We start from the raw sequence: 22,942 nt of genomic DNA on the forward strand, positions 1-22,942 counted from the left end.
TGATGTGAACTGTTACGCGTGAACGATGAATGATCGTTGGAAGAAATAGGTGCCGATCGTGAAAATTCCGTGGAAAAGGGAGAGAAACCACTCCGATGATATTATGCGCGAGGAACGTTGGTGGGCAGATTTTTAAATGAAACACCACATAGCGTGGAACGTAAATGGAGGGAAGTCTCTCTACGTTCGGTGGGCCGAGTTGGGGGGCGGACAGTACGAGCCCTCAGCCACCGGAAGCGAGAAACAGGGTACCAGTGCAAACCCCCGCAAGTCCGGAAAATACACTCTTGGACGATCGTAGGCTACAAGTCAATTCTATACGAGGTACTCGTTGGCTGTGGCTAAACAATTTTTTTTCTCGTACAATCGATATTCCTAACAATAATATTCGACTTTATTTGTAATATCGGTGGAAGAACAAGAATAAAGAACAAGATATTAAATCAAGTTTGTTATACCAAATAATTTTATCTGAACCTGATATTATTTATAATATTCGGAATTGAATCTTAGTCCCGAAATAGAAAGAAATAAGGCAAATCGAAGTTAATATTGGAATCTGGATATAGCTTTTTATAATTCCTTCTTTTTTTTTTTCTTTAAATAGATATGAATACGATTATATCCGAGAAAAATTATCATACGTACGTATTATCCTCCTCTTATTTGCCTGTTATTGCTCGTACGATGGAGGAAATAGAATTTTAACGCGAATCTTCGGTCACGTTTTTCCCCATCGAGACAAGGATACCTTTTTAGAGAGACGATTTCTGAGATTCGATGGGAGAGAACATCCGGGATAAGCAATTGCAATTTACAGAAACACTTGTGGATGAATGGTGTCTTTCTGCCTGCTCATGTTTCGCGGCGCGAAGTGGCTACGTATTTCTTTCGAGTTTTCTTTCTGATTTTCCACGAGTGAAAAACTCCGGTCACGGTTTTATCGCTCGTGTTATCGTTGTCATATTATAAGCCGATACGAAATCTCCTCGGTCACAAGACACATACAACTTATTGGATGCGTTTGGACACGGTTTGCCCCGCGATGGAATCCGTCGTCTAGTATTGTCTCCCAATCGCAAAGGTTATCCATAAATATACTAGAGAACGACCGATGGTGTGATGAACTTCGACGAGCCAGGAATAAAGTGGCAGCATATAAAACAGAAGAGAATGGATTCGGTCTTCCTCTTTGATTACACGCTATCGAGAAACGAACGACGAAAGAGAAAATAAACGTCTCTGAAACTAGATAGAACTGTATTTTGGATTTTCGAACCAAGTCGAGGATGAATTGGACACGGAAATAGCAATCACGAGTCTGGAATGAAACTACGTAAATTGCAACGTTCGAAACAACAACCGACGACGCTTATATTCTAATAATTTCTTAAGAATTGCAATTTTATATTTTTAACGTTAACTCTTTGTCTTATAATAGACATCTTCGGAACGTCATTCTTAATATACAATTCATCTATTTTTCTTCTTAGAAAATATCGATGATTCTCAATATTTTCTTCTCTTCGTTCAATTTTACCTTTAACTGATTTGTATATATGAACTCTTGACATCAATATCTTTCGGTTGAATTGTAAGACAAGAGAATCAACTAGAAGAAGAAATTGAAATATCAAGAATCTTTTAATCTAAATAAAAAGAAACCCATATCTTAGAAAATTTAGAATCGATTCGTCAAGTAAGAGAAACGAAAGTGAACAAGCCACGTTCGTGCGCAAGATTCTCAATTACCAGAGTGATCACGAACTTAACGATTTTTTCCCTGTTTGCTTTCAGCCCAGATCGAAATAATCCCGTGCAAGGTGTGTGGCGACAAGAGCAGCGGTGTTCATTATGGCGTGATCACCTGCGAGGGCTGCAAAGGCTTCTTCAGGCGGTCCCAGTCGTCGGTCGTCAACTATCAATGTCCGCGGAACAAGAATTGCGTGGTCGACCGTGTAAACAGAAACCGGTGCCAGTACTGTCGGTTGCAAAAGTGCCTACGCCTCGGCATGTCTAGAGATGGTGAGTGCTGCATATCGTTGATCCGAGCCTCCGTTTTCTCGAAGAACTTCAAGGTTGTCAGAGAGAACTTGCAATGATCCTTTAACGAGAAAAACGTAACGATCGTCGCTCAGGAAACGATGACGAGCGATTTATATGGGTGGATATCGGTCGATTCACGCGAATGTTTACTCTGAAACGTGGAAATTGAGCATTGGCGAGCATTAGCGATTAAATACGATATTCTTTGCTATCAGAAAAATAATTGAAATTTTCTTTTCTTGTTTTCTCTAATATCACTGAATATATATATTGATTTTTATAATTCGAAACGCGAATATTTACAAACATATAGAAAGCAAAATAGATAGCGAAATAAATTTCTCTTTATTTTTCATTTTCTTTCAATTGATCGTAAAAATATGGACGATTCGCACGAATATATCACGGTCAATCAATCTTTATTGTTTCTTTGTTAAAAATTTATCGAAAATCGTGGACGCTCGATCATTCCTTTGTTGATTCAGAATTTTCGCGTTCTAATGCAATTTTAGATAGCCAGGAGGGATCGTTCGATTTTTATTATCTACAGTTTAAGGGGAGTGGGAGGGGAAGAAATTGACAAACAAAAGTGAGCTGTACACGATAATGCTTATGCACGAGTGTCGCGTTAGGAGAAACGATGCAACAAATCATCAGAAGCGTCGATATGAAAAAGAAATTTCTTTGTTTCAACCATTATCGCTCAGTTTAAATTACACGACAAACGTGAAACGTACAGCGTACCACACCGTACGTACATACATACGTATTACGAGCTTTCTGTTCCACCGAATGCGACAAGATTGATGAATTACGAAATAGAATTTATATCACGACTCGATTCGTATTCCTATACACCATTTTTCGTATCTATATCTCATTCGGTGTCACGATTCATATTCATGAAATATACAGTTAACGTGTGCTGCTTGTTTGCACAGCTTATATACCGTAATACATCGATTTATACTTTCAACACAGGCGCAAACGTTCCATAAAAATTATCAATGTTTGCGTACGAACTCGTATGCCAACATGTACAGGGTGTCTAAAATAAAAAAAAAAGATATTTCATCGAGGGGGAGGGAGGGGGAGAGCGAGTGAACGAAAAAACAACTTCAACGTTTCGATAACGCAAATTGGCCATGCATTGTATTATTCCCGAATCCATTGTTCCCTATGAAACGACGTTAAAGTGAAATTTCAACAAAAGCCAATTCACGTGAAACACAAGTGTCACAATGGCCGCATCGGATATATATATATACTATATTTTGGGAAACGTTTTCAGAGATGGAACGTTTTTCCAATTTCACTCGTTCCGATCGATACGAAATTTCGCAAATTTACGCGTTCCACGCATTACCATGACGACACCACTCGTAAACATTCAATTCGTCGCGTTGAAAGAGAAGGAGAGGGGAAAGGAGGGAGAAAGAGACTCGTCAAATCAGATACACAGGGATAGCAGCGGCCACGCGTGCCGCTCGGGGTGTACGACCCTTTATCGGAGGCTGTCCAGCCCTCCTCTCGACCCCCCTCCCCCTCTCTACGTCTCAACACCCCCGCACGCCTTCCTCTTTCTCGCTCTTTCGCTCTCCTCTCGATGCAGCTAGGCCTCTTGCCGAGTTGCTTGCACCTTATCGGACCTAGAGTGTACACGAGATGTCTTGGACACGTTTAACGACGACATTCATGGGGTTTAACGTTTGTACTTCGATAATGTGGGAGCAGGTTGCTTGTAAATCCGAAATCTCGTCTCGAAGATTTTATATCGATGACGATTTCAAGAATGAAAATAGGGAATGTCTCTTGGAGGAGGACGTATTATTTCCTTTTCCTTCGATATCGAATTATGAAAATTAATTAGATACGTGATTATCGTTTTAAAGAGAAATTTTCGAAAAAGGATTCGAATTTGTTAAAGTACGATTCTACGAGTATTGAAGTGTTCCATAGAGGTTGTTTCGACAGTTTCGTTTTTTGCGAGTGCTCGTAAAGTTTTTTAATGAACACTCGCTGAATTTTCAGGTTTCTGCCTGTCAGATAAAAAGCCACGTTCGATAAGTAGCAGCCGAAAAGCAGGACATTGCGGTTGTGTCTGAATGAAATCGCGCCAGTTGCTTTTGATACGAAAGAATGAACTTTGCCTTTCATTTTGTATTTTTTTTTTTTTTATTTAGTTTTCTACACATCATTTGCCATTTCTTAGAACAAAATTATAAAGATTCTTCACAGTTCGAAAAGTAGTTCGAAATTTTAGACAAGTGTATTTTTTTTTTTTCGACAGAAAATTAGATTAACCTCATCGACGGAAGGATGGAAAATATCCTACCTCGTACAGGTTGGTTTTTCGATTCCCCGCGAAGCTTGTTTGCAAATGCTCGATAAGGATTCAATCCGTCTTCCTCTCGTTTATGCCGCTTATCGGATAACATCCTTCTCTAATCGACAGATTAAAATAACATTTATCGATCGATCGATCTGAAATCTGCGCTTTGACCGTTAATCAGCCGTTCACCTTCGTCGAGTTGAATTCACGAGTTCATTTCCTCGAATATTCCCCCGTTTTTAAAAGAAACGAAATTCTAATAAATCATGTTTCGCAGCACGATCACTCTTCGGTTTCGAAGATATCTCAGAATTTCTTATTATATCTCTCCTTTTCTCGGAAGCATCATTTGCCTCGTAATAAGGAAATAAAGAAGGAAAGGCGAGAAAGAAAAAGTAATGGGAAAGAAGGATGCATTTATACGTAGATTCTTCCTAGATTCATCCCAACAGGCCCTCGCTTTACGCACTGGATCAAACGGAGGTCGGGTCACGAGTAATATTTCCTACCAGAACTGGACAAAACAACTTCCAAGAAATCCTCTTCCACGGAATTCTCCCGATACCAAATACGTAAGGACAGTCATCTATCCAACTCATTCGATCGGCTATAAATTAATTACGCATTACTCCTTCTCCTTCCAACATCACTCTCTCGCTTCCCCAAACCTCTCTCCACCCTCCTCCCCGCTCCTCGCTGTCAAAACCGAAACGTCGAACACCTCGCCAGCCGGAACGCTCCGCGGCGAGGTCATTGACGTCCCCATTCGTCGAATCTCCCAACACAGAGGTGTGCCGGTCGCGCACCTCGTGGCCCACGACCACTCTTCCACTCGTCTGAAAACGCGGCGTCGATGCGCGCCGGTCGAAAACTCGCCGGTACACGAGATCCACCCTGGCTTGGATTTGCGAACGAGAGCAAAATCCCCGCCTCGATAATCGCGTCGCTTCTCTTCTATACGAGAGAGTATTTTGCGCCGGTTGATAAGGAGCCGCCAGTCCTCTCTCCACACTCGCCTCGTACACACGCTCGTGTGCATCGTGTGCTACCGGTAGCGCGCGCGCATACTCTTCCTGTTGTCATCTCTCTCTCCCTCCCTCCATACCTCTCTCTCGAGCGCGCAGCCACGCTCTTTCGCCTGCCTCGTTTCGTCCTCGTCTCGTCGCCACGAGCCCCTGTCCGCCCTCTCTGTCCCTCCTTCGCCACGTTCGGTCGATCACCCTCCGCTTCTACCTCTTCGTCGTCCGGCCGGCCGCTTCTCTCTCTCTCTCTCTCCCTTTCTCGTTCGCGCGCGATCCCGATAGCGGTTTCAGCTGGCAGCTGACGGTCGCGAGAGACGCTCGCCTGTCTCTCTCTCTCTCTCTCTCTCCCCCTTTTCACCAGTTTCTCGTTCACAAACCGTTGTCGGATCTCTTCCTCGCGCTTGCTAACCCTCCTCTCTCCTCTCTTATACATCACGCTGGCACGAAGTCGTGTGCGTGAAGTCACGCGTGTGTCGCCGAGCAAACGGACCGAGATTCGTTGCGTTGAGAGACGCGAGTTTCAAGGAAGGGCGGAAACTGAGCTGCCCTCTGTGGCGCCAGGATTCGGTTTTTGGAGCGTGAATGCGGGAGAGCGAGGGGGAGGGATGTTGAGTTGGGATTTGATTAATTGCGATGCGGATTTTAGGGGGATTGGAGGAGGGGAGTTTGTTTGGATCCAGTCATATCGATGGCTTTCTTTTTTTTTTTTTTAATTCGTCGAGAGGCAACTGGCGGATAAACTGAAGTAGAAGATCATTTTAGAAATTCTTTTTTTTGATTTTGAAATAATGGTTGTCCATTGATTCGTTTCGACGATGAAGAGTTTAAAGAAAGTTTAAATTATATCGTGTTGATATGTTTTAAAAATGAAAATGTTATTTGTAAAAGATCGTTCATTCGTAGAAGTGTATCTGAATCGCTCATAGGGCTCTTTGGATCTATTTTTAACACTTTGAAATCCTGCACTAAAGGGCAACTCAAGGCACTCAACCGAGTAAATGAAGATCGTTAAAACGAATCACACTGTTCTTTTAATACGTGTCGTATCTCGTCGATTGCAGTCTTCTTAAACTTCTTAAACCTTATCCCCCAATCTCCAAGATCCGATCAAAATGAATCCAAAAGGAATCCAAAGAGAAACTCTCACGATTGATTAAACGAATAAGAATGAAAAAAAAAAAATAAAAATCAATTCTAATTCCTTTCGATTAATCAAATCAAATTTGATCCCAGAGAGCACAAACTGCAAACGTTCCCACTTTCATCGAGCTCGTCGTTTCGCGCGGATTCGAATTTCCCCCGGAAGCGGGGGATCGATTTTCGAATCGGCAATCGGAAGCCGCGGCAACAATGGCTCGTTTGAAAATAGGCGCGTCTCGTCTCGTCTGAACTCGCGAATGAACTTGAGAAACTGGAGAACACGGAAGAAAAAGGAATACGAAGACGATTCAGGTTCTAGCGGTTGTTGAACGCTTCGCGTGACGTAGTCGTATCGCGCGCGCGCGCGCTCACGACTGTTGGCCAGTGTTGGTGCCGCGCGGTGACGTCACTGGGATGGGTGGGTGCATCCGAGCCGGGCGATAACGACGAAGAAGTAACGACGACGAGATGCAAAGAACTTCCGCGTTCCACGAATCAGAAACGTTTCTTTGGCGCAGTTCGCTTTATAAAAGGGAGCATGCACGGCCACGATCGATCCTCGATCTTCATTAAAGTTACACTCTTCCGAAGTTTGATCGGATCGATCGCCATCCAATTAACCCGTACACAACGATCAATTCAACCCGTACGATGCTTGTATGTAAAATGATCCAAGTGGAATGGGTGGGAGAAAATCGTTCAAAATCGACGATCCCAGTTGATTTAGTGCGTGCTCAGCTTTTGTATGGCGTTGCTATGGAGAGAGATCGTTGATAATGAGATAAATTAATAATCGTGGAATCGCTGTTAAGTAGTGTCGGGGGAAAAAGAAATTCAGATCTTTGTTTCATCTCTCTTGAATTTTCCTTTTTTCCAGTATCGTTAAAGAGATGTATAGTGATCTTTTGCGAGTAATATGGACTCGAAATAAAGATTTTCTTCTCGCATTCAATTTCAATCAAGTTATTATCTGTAATATGTTATAAAAAGTAGATCCGACTAGACATTTTGGAGCGAAAGTCAAATTACACTGTGTATCATCCGATTCTTCTTTCCAGCCGTTAAATTCGGGCGCATGTCGAAGAAGCAGCGGGAGAAGGTCGAGGACGAAGTGAGGTTCCACAAGGCACAAATGAGAGCGGCCTCCGAGACTGCGCCCGACAGCAGTGTGTTTGAACATCAGACCCCAAGCAGTTCGGATCAGCATCATCCTTTCAATGGCGGGTGAGTGAGACTCTGAAGAGCATCATCGACAAAGGAAACAAATATAAATTTATCTTAATCAAATAGTCACTTTTTGCTTCAACATTTATTCCTTGCATATTATAATATATATACTTTAAATACTTTGTACCCTTTTTTTTTCATAAATATCCGCGTATTAATAATAAGATATTCCGAACGAGTCGTCCAAGTAAAATGTTATTCCATGGATAATTACCAATTAAACTCGGTAAATTGGACAGGAAGTTTTTATCCTCATCTCGATTTGTGGGCGCAGGTATACGTATGGCGGTAGTGAATACGCTTCCCCTGGCCCCGGCACGGGGGGGTCGGGTTATTACAATCATCAAGCGATGACGAACTACGAGCTTAGCGCCGACTACGTCGACAGCACGACGACCTACGATCCACGACCGACGCAGACGCAGGTCGCGGACACTGTCGCCCCTGATACGCCCTCCGCTGTCACAGCGGCTGGGGTACTTCCCAGCGTGGTCACCACCGGTGAGTATTTTAATTTACCTTCCCTCCCTCTCTCTCTCTCTCTCTCTCTTTTTCCGAGAAGAACGAGAAAGAAATATTTGGATCGGTTTAAAACTTTTTTCGAAAAAGTTATAGAGTGAAATTCTTGATTTCGTTTATATGCGAAAATATAAATAATCAATCGTGGGTTAAACGATAATTTGAAAACTGAAGAATGTAATGTTTTTTGAATTTCTGCTTACTTTCAATCTATCCGTTTTCCTTCCGCTTGAATCTTCCGATGAAAACAGATCTAACGTAATTTTATATTTTATTTTAACAACGCCTTTTTAGAAGATCGATTAATAATTTGTCGAATATGAGAAATTCGAGGCTCGATCTTTAAAATTCTCCAATCTTACTGATGAAATTCTTCTCGATATATCGAAAACGATTTCTATGTTCTTATATATAAAAGATAAGAGATCCATAATAGATTCAACGGTTTAATACGGTCTACAAAATTTCACGCGATGCACATTTTCAATTTTGATCGAACGTGAATCTGGCCGACTGGCAGACGTAGCTGAAGCCGAGCCAACCCGTTAGTTTATAGTTCCATTGAAGTTTATTGTTAACGAAAGAGTGGTAACAAGATGTCAATCGATGAACAAGCAGCGCCAAGTAGTACTGGTCCCTTTTAGTAGCACGCGGCTGATGCAATTACTGTGTTTATCACTACTGCCAGTTGACTGAACGAGACGCATTCGGTGAATAATATTGATATCGTGTCTTCAAGTAACGATCATAAAGATAGAACCGAGTTTGAAAAGCGCGATCACGAAAGAGAACTGGTACTTTAAAAAACATTTTAAAATGCCGCGACTCTCATAAATGCACGCGATCCTGATCATTCTGTTAATTAATTCATTTCCATGTAACAAGAGTCTCTTTAACAAACTCGTACATATATTCTATGCTATATATATTCAGAGCTGAGAAGAAGATTAGAAAATCGACGACATACGAGGAAGAGCGTATTCGCTCGTTTCGTCTTAAATAGTTAAACATATTCAAAATTTTCGATTCGACATTATAATATTAAAATATATATTTAATTCCTTAGACTCTTCTTTTTAGCCTCGAATAATACTTTCGCCTCTACACTGTTCTAATTATAATAATTGCCGTATTTAATTTATTAACGCGTAAAAAAAAAGAATTCTTAAATTCTAAATTTACCCGTGTTAAAAAAAACGGGATCGATCGATGTGCAACCACATTTCATTCTCGAGAAAAGGCCTTCCCGATCCATTACCCGTAAATATCCTGCAGCAAATCCCTACGTATCATCCTCTGCGAGCCGGTTCCATTCCACCAAAAAAATTCGAGGATCTCGCGGCGTGATTTGTCGCTTAAGGGGGGGAGGAAAAAACGGAAGATAACGAAAAGAAAAGAAAAGAAAAAATAGAAAGAAAGAAAGATGAAAAATAACACGTAGAGACGAAAAGAGAGAGAAAAGAAAAAAAGAAGGAACAAAAGAAAAGTGCGCGTATAGCAGGCAACGTGGGAAAGGGGGTACATAGACCGAGGTGAACCTTTGACTTTTCGCGTACCAGGGAAGTCGCTGTCTGCCTCGACGACCGGAAGCAGCACGGGGGGTGGTGGTGGAGGTGGTGGTGGTGGAGGCGGTGGTGGTGGTAGTAGCGGCGGCGGAGGCGGTGGTGGCGGTGGTGGCGGTGGTAATGGTGGTGGATCCGGTGGTGGTGGCTCGGGTGGTGGAGGGAGCGGTTCTGGCACCGGGGGCGGTGCGGCCGCCGGTGGCGGTGGCGGTGCCGGTTCCCTGAGCGGGGGTGGAATCGTTGCTGTTAAGCAAGAGACCACCGTCGAACTGGCCAGCTTGGGCCACGGCTCGTACACGATGGTCGACTCGACGACCTTTCTGAGCGGTCAGCAACAGAGGGTCAGCAATCCATCCGAGGACGACGAAGTGCCGAGTCTGCCCAGTATGTCCCATGCGAGATGTGAGGTTACGTTTGTGTCCCTTTGCATGGGCATGTGTCGTGCTTTTTTTCTTTCGTTTCTCTTTTCTTTTCCTTTTTTTTTCTTTTCTTTCTTTTTTGTTTTTTTTTTTCTCTTTTTGTTACGGTTTGAGATATTCTGATTTTTTTTCTCGGCTCGTGAATCGATCGGTGTTTTTATTTTGTATATTGTATTTTTTTCTTTTTCTTCTTCTTCTTCTTCTTCTTCTTTTTTTCGTCGTCGATGGGAGAGTACGTTTTTTCTGTGTTTCTGAACGGAAGAGAGGTGAATTTGAGAGAAATTTGTTGTCGAGATAAAGTTATCTGTGCTCCATACTCGTGAAGAAGTTTTCTGCATCGTTTTATTGGAAGTTTAAACATCCTATAATTAAACCTATAAATTATAACGAAACTCTGTCGAGGATAAATAGCAGGATGCATTTGATCGGTGTTTCCATAATTATGGACAAGGAAACGAGGATAAAGGGTGGCCGGTTGATTCGAGAGGAGATTGGATGAAAGGGTTTGAATTTCTCGGTGGCGATTCGCGTCAAAGCGCTGGAATTGTTTAAAGTTCTCGCTCTTGAGAGCCAAAGTGAAATGGGTCTGGTAAACTGTGGCGATAATGCAGTTTGAAAGTGCGGTAATTATAGAGATCTACAACCAGACCAGATCCTAAGTTTCGACCGCCCCTATTGGTTCTCGTGATCTTAACCTGGAAAACGTGCTCTCTCATTTCGAATCATTGCATTCTAACTTAAGTAAGAGTATAGTATACAATTGCATAAATCGCGTCATTAAAAAAAAAAATCGACTAATCAAAGTAGAATTTTTTTCTTCTTTTAATCGACTGTCGCTTAATATATTATAATATATTACATATGTATATTCGATTACTCATGTTATACGTGTTCACAAAAATTGATCAATTTTTCTATGTGTTTTATATATATATATAATATCTTGTTTAACGTAATAGTCGTTTTGATACGTAGAATATGATTGTTGGATATTCATTTCGATTATTGCTCGATGAAAACGTGAACTCTTTGAAGAGCGAGATTTCAACCTATCTCTCCGATGAATTTTCGTAGATCCGGCACAGATCAGCGAGCTGCTCTCAAAAACGATAGCGGATGCACACGCAAGAACGTGTCTGCTGTCGACGGAACAGATTCAGGAATCTTTCCGGAAGCCGCATGATCTCTCCAGATTGATCTACTACAAGAACATGGCGCACGAACAACTCTGGCTCGAGTGTGCCCAAAAACTAACCACCGTTATCCAGCAGATCATCGAGTTTGCCAAGATGGTTCCTGGATTCATGAAGCTCTCGCAGGACGACCAGATTGTTCTATTAAAGGCTGGTAAGTGTGATCTGAATTTAGTTATTATTCTTTGGAAGATTGAGATGTCTGATTCCAGTTTAAAATTATCTAGTTTTATAAATCAAATTATTAACAATCAGATTTTATGATATTAATTTAAGAAAAATCATTCTCAACAGAGAATAGGGAAATCGTTTTATATACAGGGAAAGGAAGAGAAATTTGGTAAATGGAAATTGTATAAATCGCCTGTGTGTTATTAAAAAATATTGTTAAAGCAAAATATTATTATTCGAGCTAAATAAATATTCGCGTAGTCGTGTGTCTTATCTTGGGAGGAAGAAAAATTGTAACAAGCGGGCAGATAAAAGTCTAATTCCACGCGCGTAATCATTGAGCACTGTTAACAAGAATTTCAATTTTTTTTACGACCATTTTTAGATTGCCATATAAATTTAATACGTACGATCTTTCGTTGCTTTGTCGAGGAAATTTTAGCAAATGATTTGCTAAACTATTATTTTATTTATTACAATAAAATACGGATCACTGTACGCTAATACGATATTTTCAGGTTCCTTCGAGTTGGCTGTGCTACGTATGAGCAGGTACCTCGATCTCCAGCAAAACTGTGTCCTCTATGGTGACACTATGTTGCCTCAGGACGCGTTTTACACGACAGATACAGCGGAAATGAAGCTTGTCTCTTGCGTGTTTGAGTTGGCCAGGAGTATTGCCGAATTGAAGCTTACGGAAACAGAGCTGGCTCTTTATAGTGCAGCGGTTCTCCTTAGTCCCGGTTAGTTAAGCTTTCAAAAGTCTCTTAATTATCTCTTAAAAAAGAAAAAACTGTTTTCTTTTCAATCGTACAACACTTTGAAAATATCACCACTCGTCGTTAATCAAAAGGTACCATGGTAGTATCTTTTTTTTTACAGTGATCGATCGGAATATATCACGGATTCTTTTCATAAAAAAAAAAAAAAATGGAGAACAAATAGTCAGCGTCTCGTTAAGCTGAATAAATGCAATTACGATCTTTGATGCTTTCGTGCTCTTTAAAGTCAAAAGAATTTATTCATTTCAAAGTCGAGTATCTTCAACGATAATCGATTCGATAACTGGAAAGAGGATGATATTAAAATCATTGCGATTAATTAATCTCGGTGTTCAACCAAAGAAAACTTAAAATTCAGTTAAAATAATCATCGAGCAAAGGAAATAAAAAAATAACGCTATTAATCGATTAAGAAAATGATTATTCCTTTATTTAAATTACTCGACTATATATATAAATATCACGATATCAAGTTCCCGGCATTCTTCTCTTTGTCCCTGATTCACTCTCTAAAATTATCCAGGAACACGGTCCCCTAATTATCCCCAGTCTGCTTAATTCGTCCCATTTCGTCACAACTCTCCTCCACAAAATTAATCGTCGCTTATAAATACTCGTTCGACGGAAGCATCTCGTTTCCCCCTTCTATCCCTCCTCTTCACGACCAACAACAACTCGGCAAAAGAAACGAAGACGAAATATAAGACGGAGACGAAGTAAACAATTTCTGTGATTTTAAGCTTTGCATAGCTCGAGAAACAATCATTCTAGATCACTGACGATCAAACATGGAATAGAGGATAAACTTATTTTAAATTTTAGAAAATCAAATTAATAAATTGTATTTAAAATTAATCAACATATTGTCAGCTGGTTAAGATTAATAAAATCATTGAGACTTTTTTTAAACGAGCTCGATTTCGATTCGACTAAATTTAAGATGATTAATTAATTTTATTATATTTATTTATTCAATTTCATTCATCTTCTTGGAAAAATGTTGACGAATTACTTTTAAATATTCGAATTTCTTCGCTTAAACTTCTATAATTACCGTGTTATCAATCGTATTCGATTCCTGACAAATTTTACAAAAATCGCTTAATAAAAGTACGCTCGTTCAAAAACGAAATTCACCTAATGATATTTTTCTTACAGTACAAAATTAGATTTGATCAGGATACACTGTTTTCTAATCCGTTAATCCGTATTATCCGGTAGAAGGAATAAACAGAATTTCCAAAAATAACGTTTCAGATCGGCCGGGGCTGAAAGGGCTTGCGGAAATCACGAGACTGTCCCAGGCGGTGATCAGGGCGCTCAGGTCGGAGCTGGATCGTAACCACGTGTCGCCCATAAAGGGCGATGTGACGGTGTGCGACGCGATCCTCGCAAAGATACCACAGCTCCGCGAGATCTCCCTGTTGCACATGGACGCCCTGGCCAAGTTCAAACGGTCCCAGCCGCACCTCGAGTTCCCGGCCCTTCACAAAGAGCTTTTCAGCGTCGATAGCTGAACGATCGACGCGGCGCAGGGCGTCCCGACGCTGACGAACAAAGCGGTACGCGAGTAGCGCCGGGCCTTGCTCTGTCAAGGTGAGTTCCACCGTCCGGAAAATAAGGAAAAACGAAAAATGAAAGAACGGGAGAGAGAGAGAGAGAGAGAGAGAGAGAGGGACAGAGAGAGAGAGAGAGAGAGAGAGAGAGAGAGAGAGAGAGGAAGAGAGAGAAATTAAAATTTGGAGGGAAGGAGATGGCGATGCGTTATTCGACGAACGATGGTCGCGCTACCTAGGAAGTCGCTACGATTAGTCGCTGGAAAACACGAGATTTTGGGGCCGAGATTGATGAGCGAGAGGCGTCGAAGGGTTCGGAGAACGTGGTGCGAGTAGTGAGAGGCTATTTTTTCTTTCACGTTTCGTGTCTCTCGAAGAGATCGTTGAGGGAACGACTTTTATTTTATTATTCTTGTTTCTTTTCTCTTTTCTCGTTTCTTCTTCCCTTCTTCCTTTCTGAGTTTAGTTTTATAGAAAAAAGTCGCACTGTTGAAAATTCACGTCCGCTTTCCGCAATTGTAATCCTTGTCATCTATCCGAAATTATATAATCCCTTCGAGGATCGAAGAAGATTATCCGAGAAAAGAAGGAACTAAATGAAAGCTTTCGTTACGAAGATAACGTTTAATTTATGAAATTCTTTTTTTTTTTTTAATCGAGACATTGTCGAGAAATCTATGCTGAAAGAATGCAAAGAGAATTATTCTTCTTCTAAAAGAAGTAAAGAGAAGTATTCGTTTCACTTGCACGCTCTTCCTTCAAACCCTTCGATTCCAGCCCATAATTAAGATCCTCGAATCGAGTCTTACGAACAACAAATCGATCGAATCGAAGACGAAGGTATGGTTGTTGTGGTTACTCTCACGCAGTTTATTGTATATAAATTCTCCTTTCGGTCTCGTCCGATTCGGCATCGACGAAAATTGTACATGAACGATAGAGCAGGGCCATTTCATAACCGAGATAGTATAATATCTTTAATCTTATCTGTAAAGAGACCTGCGCAACCCGATTTCACGATTGCCCAAACAACCGACTTCGTTTGGAGCTCGTTATGCTTCGGATCTTGAATTATACATACACGCAAGCGAACCGGCTTTGAAAAATCGATATTTCGAGCGGGGAAACAAGTAACTGATATTGTTGTTAACTTGCGATATTGTTGTAAATTTCTTCGTTTTGTTTTCTCCCCCCCCCCCTCCCTCCCTTTGATTCTTTGTTATATATATATATATAACAAAGAGAGAAGAAAAAGAAAGAACCCGTAACTTGTATTCCTTTTTTTCGGTCAGAAACTATTACTGCGTCCTAATGTCGTTACTATTACTATTATATAATAATTACAATTATTATTATTATTATTATTATCGTTACTGTTATTATTATTATTATTATTATTACTATTTTTATTGCGATTATTAATATCTTTTTTATTTTATTATTTTTCTCTCCTCCTCCCCTGTTTCTCTTTTTAAAAATCTTCGCTTTCTTTTCTTTCTTTCTTTCTCATAAATCGTGCACAAACCGTGGTAGGATAATTCATAATTAAGATTTTCTTTCTTTCGTTCTTTTTTTCACCTCATTTTCTTTGTTTCTTTTTTTTTATTTCTCCCGCAAAGATCTTGGGGTTTCTGAAAGAAAACTAGAAAGTTCACGAAAGGGAATGACGAATAGAAAGTACGAATAAAATAGAGTCTACTGGGTTTTTCTATTTTCAATCACGTGTTATGGGTTCTTCTCGAAATAACAACATCGATGCTATCTAACTTATTTTCAAAAATGTACGGAACGATACTTTTTTTCCTTTTTATGTTTTTCTTTTTTTTTTTTCCTCCCCTTAATTGTTATTATATGAATCGATATTATACATATTATTGTATAAAAAGAAAAAGAAATTTTGAATTATACACACGTTTAAACGTCCCAACGAAGGACAGAACTTTTGTAAGAAATAATAAAGTATTATAAGCGATTTATTCGTTACATGATGTGGTTTTTCTAACCTGTGAAAGTCTGTAATTAATAAATGTAAGGATGTTCTTGTTATTCGCTATTCGAGGATAATTTAATTATCCTTCATTTCACGAGAAAAGTTACCTGAGATGTTGAATTAAATTTTTAAGATAAAATAATAATTGAAAGTTACATCACTTTTTAAGGTATCACTTTTTAAAGTAGTTAAATTACATTTAAAAAGAAATCGAAAACTTATTGTTTCAATTATCGCGAGACAAAATGTGATAACTTCCAATTTACTCAAAAATTAATTCAACATTTTAATAACTTTTCTTGCCAGGCTCATTCCAAAATTAATCTTGAATTCTGATGCATGTATACGATTGTAAACCTAAATCTTTGCGCTTGTATATATTGTATAAATTAATTCGAAATGATCTATCGTGTGTTTAATTTGTTTTATCAAAATGTTATGAAAAGGGTTTCTGAAAACCTGGTAGGCTTTATCACTATTGATATGATACGCGTTAAGTAGATCACAAGAAGTTTCAGATATTTTTTTTTTTTTTAACATTTGTGCGAAAGTTACTTGTTTCTTCTGATCTACAGCGACCCTTCCTAGGGAGCGTTGAGACACTATGGCGTGCAAAAAACGAACTTAGGATCGTAGGAGGAACAGCGCGAAAGAAAAGCGTGGGACGCGTCGAGGCAATCAGAACGGTGATAGATGATAGGCAGACACGAATTTTGGCAATAATTTTTACAGATAAAAATAAATTATTCACCGAGAAAAATCGATTTTATATGTTTGATAGTTTTATGTTACAGTTCTAAATTTAATCGGTTATGTAAGCCTTGCGAATTTTGCAATGATTTAAAAAATTTAAAGAGAGAATTAAAACGCATCGATGATATCCTCGAGGAAAAAATTCGATTGTTAAACTATACCTTTGTCCAAAAGAACTATTTTTTTTTCTCAAATATATCTATTGTTAAAATAATTAGAATGAACAATGAAACGATATTCCATAGTTTTATTACAATTGATTCGATTTGGACGAAGACTATTAACCATTTAAAGTATTAAGAAAAGGTTCGTTTCGCTCGGTCTGATCATATCGGGACACATCTACTTGCGTTCTTTTAGCCTCGATTACGAATCGTCGCGTCTGGGACGACATCGAGAGAGAGAGAGGGAGAAAGAAAGAGAGAGAGAGAAAGAGGGGATGGGAAAAGAATAAACTCTGAATGACAAAATACGCAGAAAAAGAGAAAGAGAAAGAGAGTGAGAGAGAGAGAGAGAGAGAGAGAAAAGAAACACTCATGAAATAAAAAGAAAAGAAAAAGAAAAAAAACACTCGGACTCATCTCTATCGACTGAATAGTTCTATACTCGCGGTGCTTACGACAGGGAGCAAAAGAGGTACAAGCGTTTAACCGTATATTCGTCTCCTTTCTGTTGCAGATTATTTCCTTCGTAAAGAACGTATTGGGCCTTAAATAAACATAACATTGTTATATATAAAGTATACATAAAAAAGCAACATAAAGTATATATATGAAAGATATATAGAAGTATATATATATGTTTATATATATATATAAATATACATACAATATATATATATATATACATATATACATATATATATACAGATATAAAATATATTATATATATATATATATATAGAGAGAGAGAGAGAGCGAGAACATGTGAAGCTTGAGAGAGAAAACGCGTGATACGATTGCGTGCGTGTGAGAGAGACGAGAAGCGCGAATGGGAGTGAGAAAGAGAGTGATAAAACGGTATGACAGGGAAAAAAATGGAGAAATGCGAATAGAGGAGAAGAGAGGATCGAATGAGAGAGAGAGAGAGAGTTAGATAGCTGCGTGATAATAAAATTAACGAGAGAGAGAACTGAGAAATATCGGTTGTTATGATGATATACATATAAAGAAGTATATATATTGTATTAATTAAAATAAAGCAAAAAAAAAAGTGGTTAATTAAGGGCCCTGCCAGTACGGTCCACGGACGATCTACGATATATACATATATCTATATTACGGGGGGACTGGCGATGTACGGGGGAATGTTGGTCGGGCCGTCGCTCGCGTCATAGCAAACCGATTATACATTTAAATAAACGCAAATGGTGCAAAAAAAAAAGTGAAGAATTACCCGAACGAAATAGCGTCGTGTCGACGAAGTCGTGTCACGGTATCGAGCATGGCTGGGAATCGCATCGACGTCAAATCGAGTCAAGCCAATTCAGTTTTTGTTACAGACATCGAGAAAAATAAAAAAAATAAAAAATAACGAATCAGAAGATAGAACAAAGTGAACAATACAATTGGAATCGAAAAGAAAAAAAGAAGGAAACGAAATAAAAAGAAGAATAGGCATCGATGCGATGATCAGCCGGCCACGCTGTGCGCAACTTCGCGTTAGTGGTTCGCATAGTTCCCTCTCTGAGCTACTTTAGACTCTATAATATGTATAAACATACACGCATATATATAAATATCATAAATATATATACATATTAAAGAAAAAAATAATAATAATTAAAAGGGTGAAAAAAAAACGATCACAATTCCGACGGCGCGGCCAAGATTCAACGGTCCCTTGTGCTTAAAGAGAAGATTTAAGAAATAACAAAAAATGGTAAAAAAAGAGATGGAACAGAAATGGAAAGATATATAAGAAAAAAAGGAAGTGTTAGAGAGACATATTATATATATATATATATATAAAAATAAAGATAAAATAAATAAAAAAAAAAAAAGGAACTTTTGTCCCTGGATCGGCCTGGCCGGCTCACGGACGCAACACGTGGAAATATAATGAAAGGAAAAAAGAAAAAAAAAACAGAAAAAGAAAAAAAAAGTATGAGGAACACAGGCACACGGATACATACACACGATATACACACACCTGCAGCGAGACTAAAAAAAGAAATACGACTAAAAATGGAAACACTTTTACATACACGATGTCTGCGCGAGCGCGTAGATAGAGATTAAATCGAGGTAACATTATGTGCGCATTATAAACGTTTTGGTACTGTACGGCACTGTATGACGCGTCTCTTTATACGTAAAACACGTACTTCTTAACTAAATAATAATATCCATCGCCGCGGTGAAGCCTCTCGAAGCGTTTTTTACGCACCGTTACCGGCTTTCCTCGCTTTCGTCGGCCGGGCGAAATACATACCACTGGCTGATAAATCATCCATCGTGCCACGACGCCCGAGCGTACATATGCCAATCCGATTTCCGTGAGATTCCGGACGATCGTGTGCTTTCCTCATTCTTATATATAATAACAATATGCTACTTGTCGATATTTTTTTTTTTTAATTTTCCAACATTTTAAGAGTTGAAAGAAATATATAGATTTTTTTTTTTTTATCAAAATTGAAACCTCGCTATAAATTCGGCTATTATATAGTATTTTATAAACTTTGGAACGAGAGATGTGGTTTCGTGGATTGGAAATAATATCGAAAACGTATATGTGATAAAATTAGCGAATTTAGTGTAATTATATAATATATATTTGTACTCGTATATTAGAACTCGTACGTTCGTAATTTCATTCGATATGTTGATTCTTTGCGCTTTTATGTGTTCCTCATTTTCTTCTCCGTAAGAATAGTTTCTAGTTCTAGTAACGAAGACTATCTTAGATATCCAGATTGTCGATAACTTTAAGCTTCTTGTCTTTTGTACAAAATAATCTTGTAAGCTTGATATATATAACATATATTTCAGAAACGAAAACTGTATGAAACTGTATGAATTTTATGAACAACACGGAACAAAAGTGCAAAGAATTGAATTTCTGTCGTTTAATTTATCATGAAAATCACTTGTCTTCGACATTTCAAACGTACAAATACCCCCCAAATTTTTATATTAAATAAAAAGCAAGTTTTGAAAGCAAGAAACAAAATAACAAAAAAGCAAAATATTAATTAATAATCGACAAAAGGATCGTACATGAATGTCCATCCCTTTCATCGCTACGATCAAAAAAGGAAAAAGAAAAAAAAAAAAGAAAAAGAAAAAAACTAAAAAATAAAATACAAATTTAATCTCGATACAATGAACGAACGCAAATTCTCGACAACGAAAGGGATTATTACGGAAATCGTTTTTGGCCCTATGCTCGATGCACGGACTGTATAAATGATCGTGAAGAGACACTTCGTGGATTCAATATATATCAATGTGATGACGATCAACGACCAATAGGTTTTTCCTTTTTCGAGAGACGTCGTTTGTTGCGGCCGCACGTTTCACTTCGCTGTTAAGTCCGTTTTTTGTACGCGATCAACGATTCCGGTTGAGGACACACACGTTAACTCGTTAGTTAGGTATTATTAAACATAAGGCCGACCGTTTTTTAAATCGCAGAGGAGACGGTTTGGTCGTCAAAAACACGATATCGTTGGCGAATTATCGTTATAGACGCTTTAAGAGGAACGCGAGTAACGATCGGGTAACGCGTTCACGATCTTTCTCGAATAATTTCTCGGTCTCGCGTTTACAATTTTTCATTACACAGAGAAAAGTTCTAATTTCGATAAATTCTAAGAAGAAGAAAAAGATCGATCGATCATCGAGGAACCATACTCGAGAACCTCGTGTTCCCCGTGAGTTAATTGCGTTTGCGACGTTCTTTGCGACTCGATCGATCTGCGATCTCTCAGATTGTGACCGTGTCGTCGATTAGGCAGAGGATGTTGTATAGTTGAATAAATAGTGTTTTATACGTATATTCTCCTCTCGTGAAAACAAAAAAAGCGACACGAATTTTGATTATAAACTTGTTATTAAAATAAATTCGAGTCTAGCGAATAATAGGAAAATTTTGTTAGTTGAAAATTAATTCCATGAAATGGTTAATATTAATATAATAAATTCTACGTGATCCTGGCGCCCTTAAATATCTGACTGTTTTTTCAATCTTGATATAAACGAAAACAATTTTAAATCTCGTGTTCATTGTGGCGCCAGTTAAAAAGACAAAAATGGCGGCGAACAAGCGCCGATTATTCAACTATAGCGTTCTTTCTGCTTGTAATAACGAACGCCAATTATCGAGAACGTCGGGTTAGCCGAGTTTTTAAGCCGCTAAGTTTTCGAGTTTCGTAGCGTACCGGGAGCGTCGCCGATACTTTACAGTTATAAAAGTGTCCCACATTTTTAGCGCAGCTTAGCAGACCGCGTAGCGTGACTGTAGTTTAGACTTTTAACAAACTTTATAAGATAAGTTTTTTCTTCACGGTAAAGTATCGTCCTCGCCTCGTAACAAAAATCCTCTTCTCTTTATTGTAATTTAGCGTGACGTTTAATCCCTCAAGCGGCGGCCCAAACACTGTACGAATTCATCGTTCATCGAACGAGATAATCGAGCGCATTTTTTGTATTCGCGATGCTAAGAATTAAAGAAAAAGAAAAAAGAAAAAGAAAAAAAAAGAGACAAAAAGCGATTCACATCATGTTACATCAACGTTTATAATATCGTTCACCGCGTTCATTTAATTGTATTGCCCAAGGACACGCTGCTTAAGGGATTATTCGGATTTTAATCATCACTTCGAATCCTTCGAATGAGTCGAGCGACGTGTCGAGTGGAAATAAAAGAATATAAAGGAAAAGTAACGGAGAATAACAAATAAAGAGAAACGTGGCGATGATTGTTCGAAAGTGGAAGAGGGAAACGTGTTTTCTCATACAAGGTGTTGTTTATTGAAACGTCATAGATGCGAGAAATGAAATATAATCGAGTCGTAAAACGAAAAAGAGAAGGAAAGAAGGGGAAAAAATGAAAAAGGATGAAAAGAAGAGAGAGAGAGAGAGAGAGAGAGAGAGAGGATTGAATGTTGAATTATATTATAACGTTGAGGAGATAAAAGGGGCAAGTATGAGAGTATAAAAGAAATAGGAACAAATTGGAATGGAAGAAGGCTCGACGAGAGCGATGGTGAATCTGTCACGGTGCGCCGACTGACACGTTTTCGGACGGTTTAAATATACTTATAGCGAAATTAAGAAATGCATATTATTCTGCCGATTAACGAGTAAGTGCGTAGAATTCGTTTAACTGTAGATAAAGAAAAAAAAAACACGTACACAGTCACGTACGCGCGAGTGCAAGATACATTACCACCTGTAATCGTTCACCCACAACCACCGACCCACCCATATGTACACAGCGTACAAAACACAGGTACAACATATACATAAGTACATATATACATACATACATACATACATACATACAGTCGAATACATTGACACTGATACAGGAAACAATTACATTACTTAGACGTCGGAGATAACCCGATGTACGGTTTAAGAGAGAAAATAATATTAAAAAAAAAAAAAAAAAGAATAATAATAATCACAAAAACGAAACGAATGGAAGAGAGAAAGTGAGGAAGTGAGAGAGCGAGAGAAAGGGAGAATTAAAGAAAAAAATTAATGCAAAACACACACACACAAAGGCGCAACACGTACACGCGCACGCACGTTGCAATTAGACGTTATTATCGCAATTTGGAGTTAAATTTTATAATATATAATATATAAAAATATATATATAATAAATAAAAGTTGACGGATAATATAGAGTTATATTAAATATCGATTAAAAAAAAAAAAAAAGAAAAAACGAGTGAAAGAGTTATGTTCTTTAGGATGGCGCGATTCACGTGCTATCGACTTACCTTGTTCATATTAATCCCCTCTCTCAATTTTCTTAATCCTTTTCAGCATTTCCTCTTAAGATTCCTTTCAAGGCAGACTTGTCATTATAAGTTACGCTATCTTCCTACAAATTTTGTTTTCTCTTTCATTATTTTGTTACGTTGTTCATTATTTTTTCTTATATTGTTTCTTTTGTTTTTCAGCAAAAATAATAATGAATTAAATAAATGACAGGAAAAGAATCTAAAAATATGAACATTATTTGATAATAATTTTTTATACTTTATTATTTCT

At 38.5% G+C, this 22,942-nt stretch overlaps 1 protein-coding gene across 11 annotated transcripts in view; it reads left to right on the forward strand.

Moving 5' to 3' along the window:
* Positions 1-22,566, forward strand: part of LOC108003569 (probable nuclear hormone receptor HR3) — a 120,367-nt gene extending 97,801 nt beyond the window's left edge. For 6 of the 11 annotated variants that reach the window (XM_062076886.1, XM_062076860.1, XM_062076866.1 and 3 more), the window contains 7 exons: positions 1,798-2,025; positions 7,599-7,764; positions 8,042-8,268; positions 9,846-10,250; positions 11,342-11,614; positions 12,150-12,374; positions 13,671-22,566. In XM_062076886.1, the coding sequence (XP_061932870.1) occupies positions 1,798-2,025; positions 7,599-7,764; positions 8,042-8,268; positions 9,846-10,250; positions 11,342-11,614; positions 12,150-12,374; positions 13,671-13,930 (1,784 nt within the window). In that variant the 3' untranslated portion in view covers positions 13,931-22,566. Of the gene's footprint in view, positions 1-15; positions 325-1,797; positions 2,026-7,598; positions 7,765-8,041; positions 8,269-9,845; positions 10,251-11,341; positions 11,615-12,149; positions 12,375-13,670 lie in introns of those variants that run through there. The other 5 variants (XM_062076888.1, XM_062076895.1, XR_009830413.1 and 2 more) reach the window with 4 other exon arrangements.
* Positions 22,567-22,942: the final 376 nt, after the last annotated feature.

This window comes from Apis cerana, linkage group LG1, assembly GCF_029169275.1.
Source record: "Apis cerana isolate GH-2021 linkage group LG1, AcerK_1.0, whole genome shotgun sequence".
NCBI lineage: Eukaryota > Metazoa > Arthropoda > Insecta > Hymenoptera > Apidae > Apis > Apis cerana.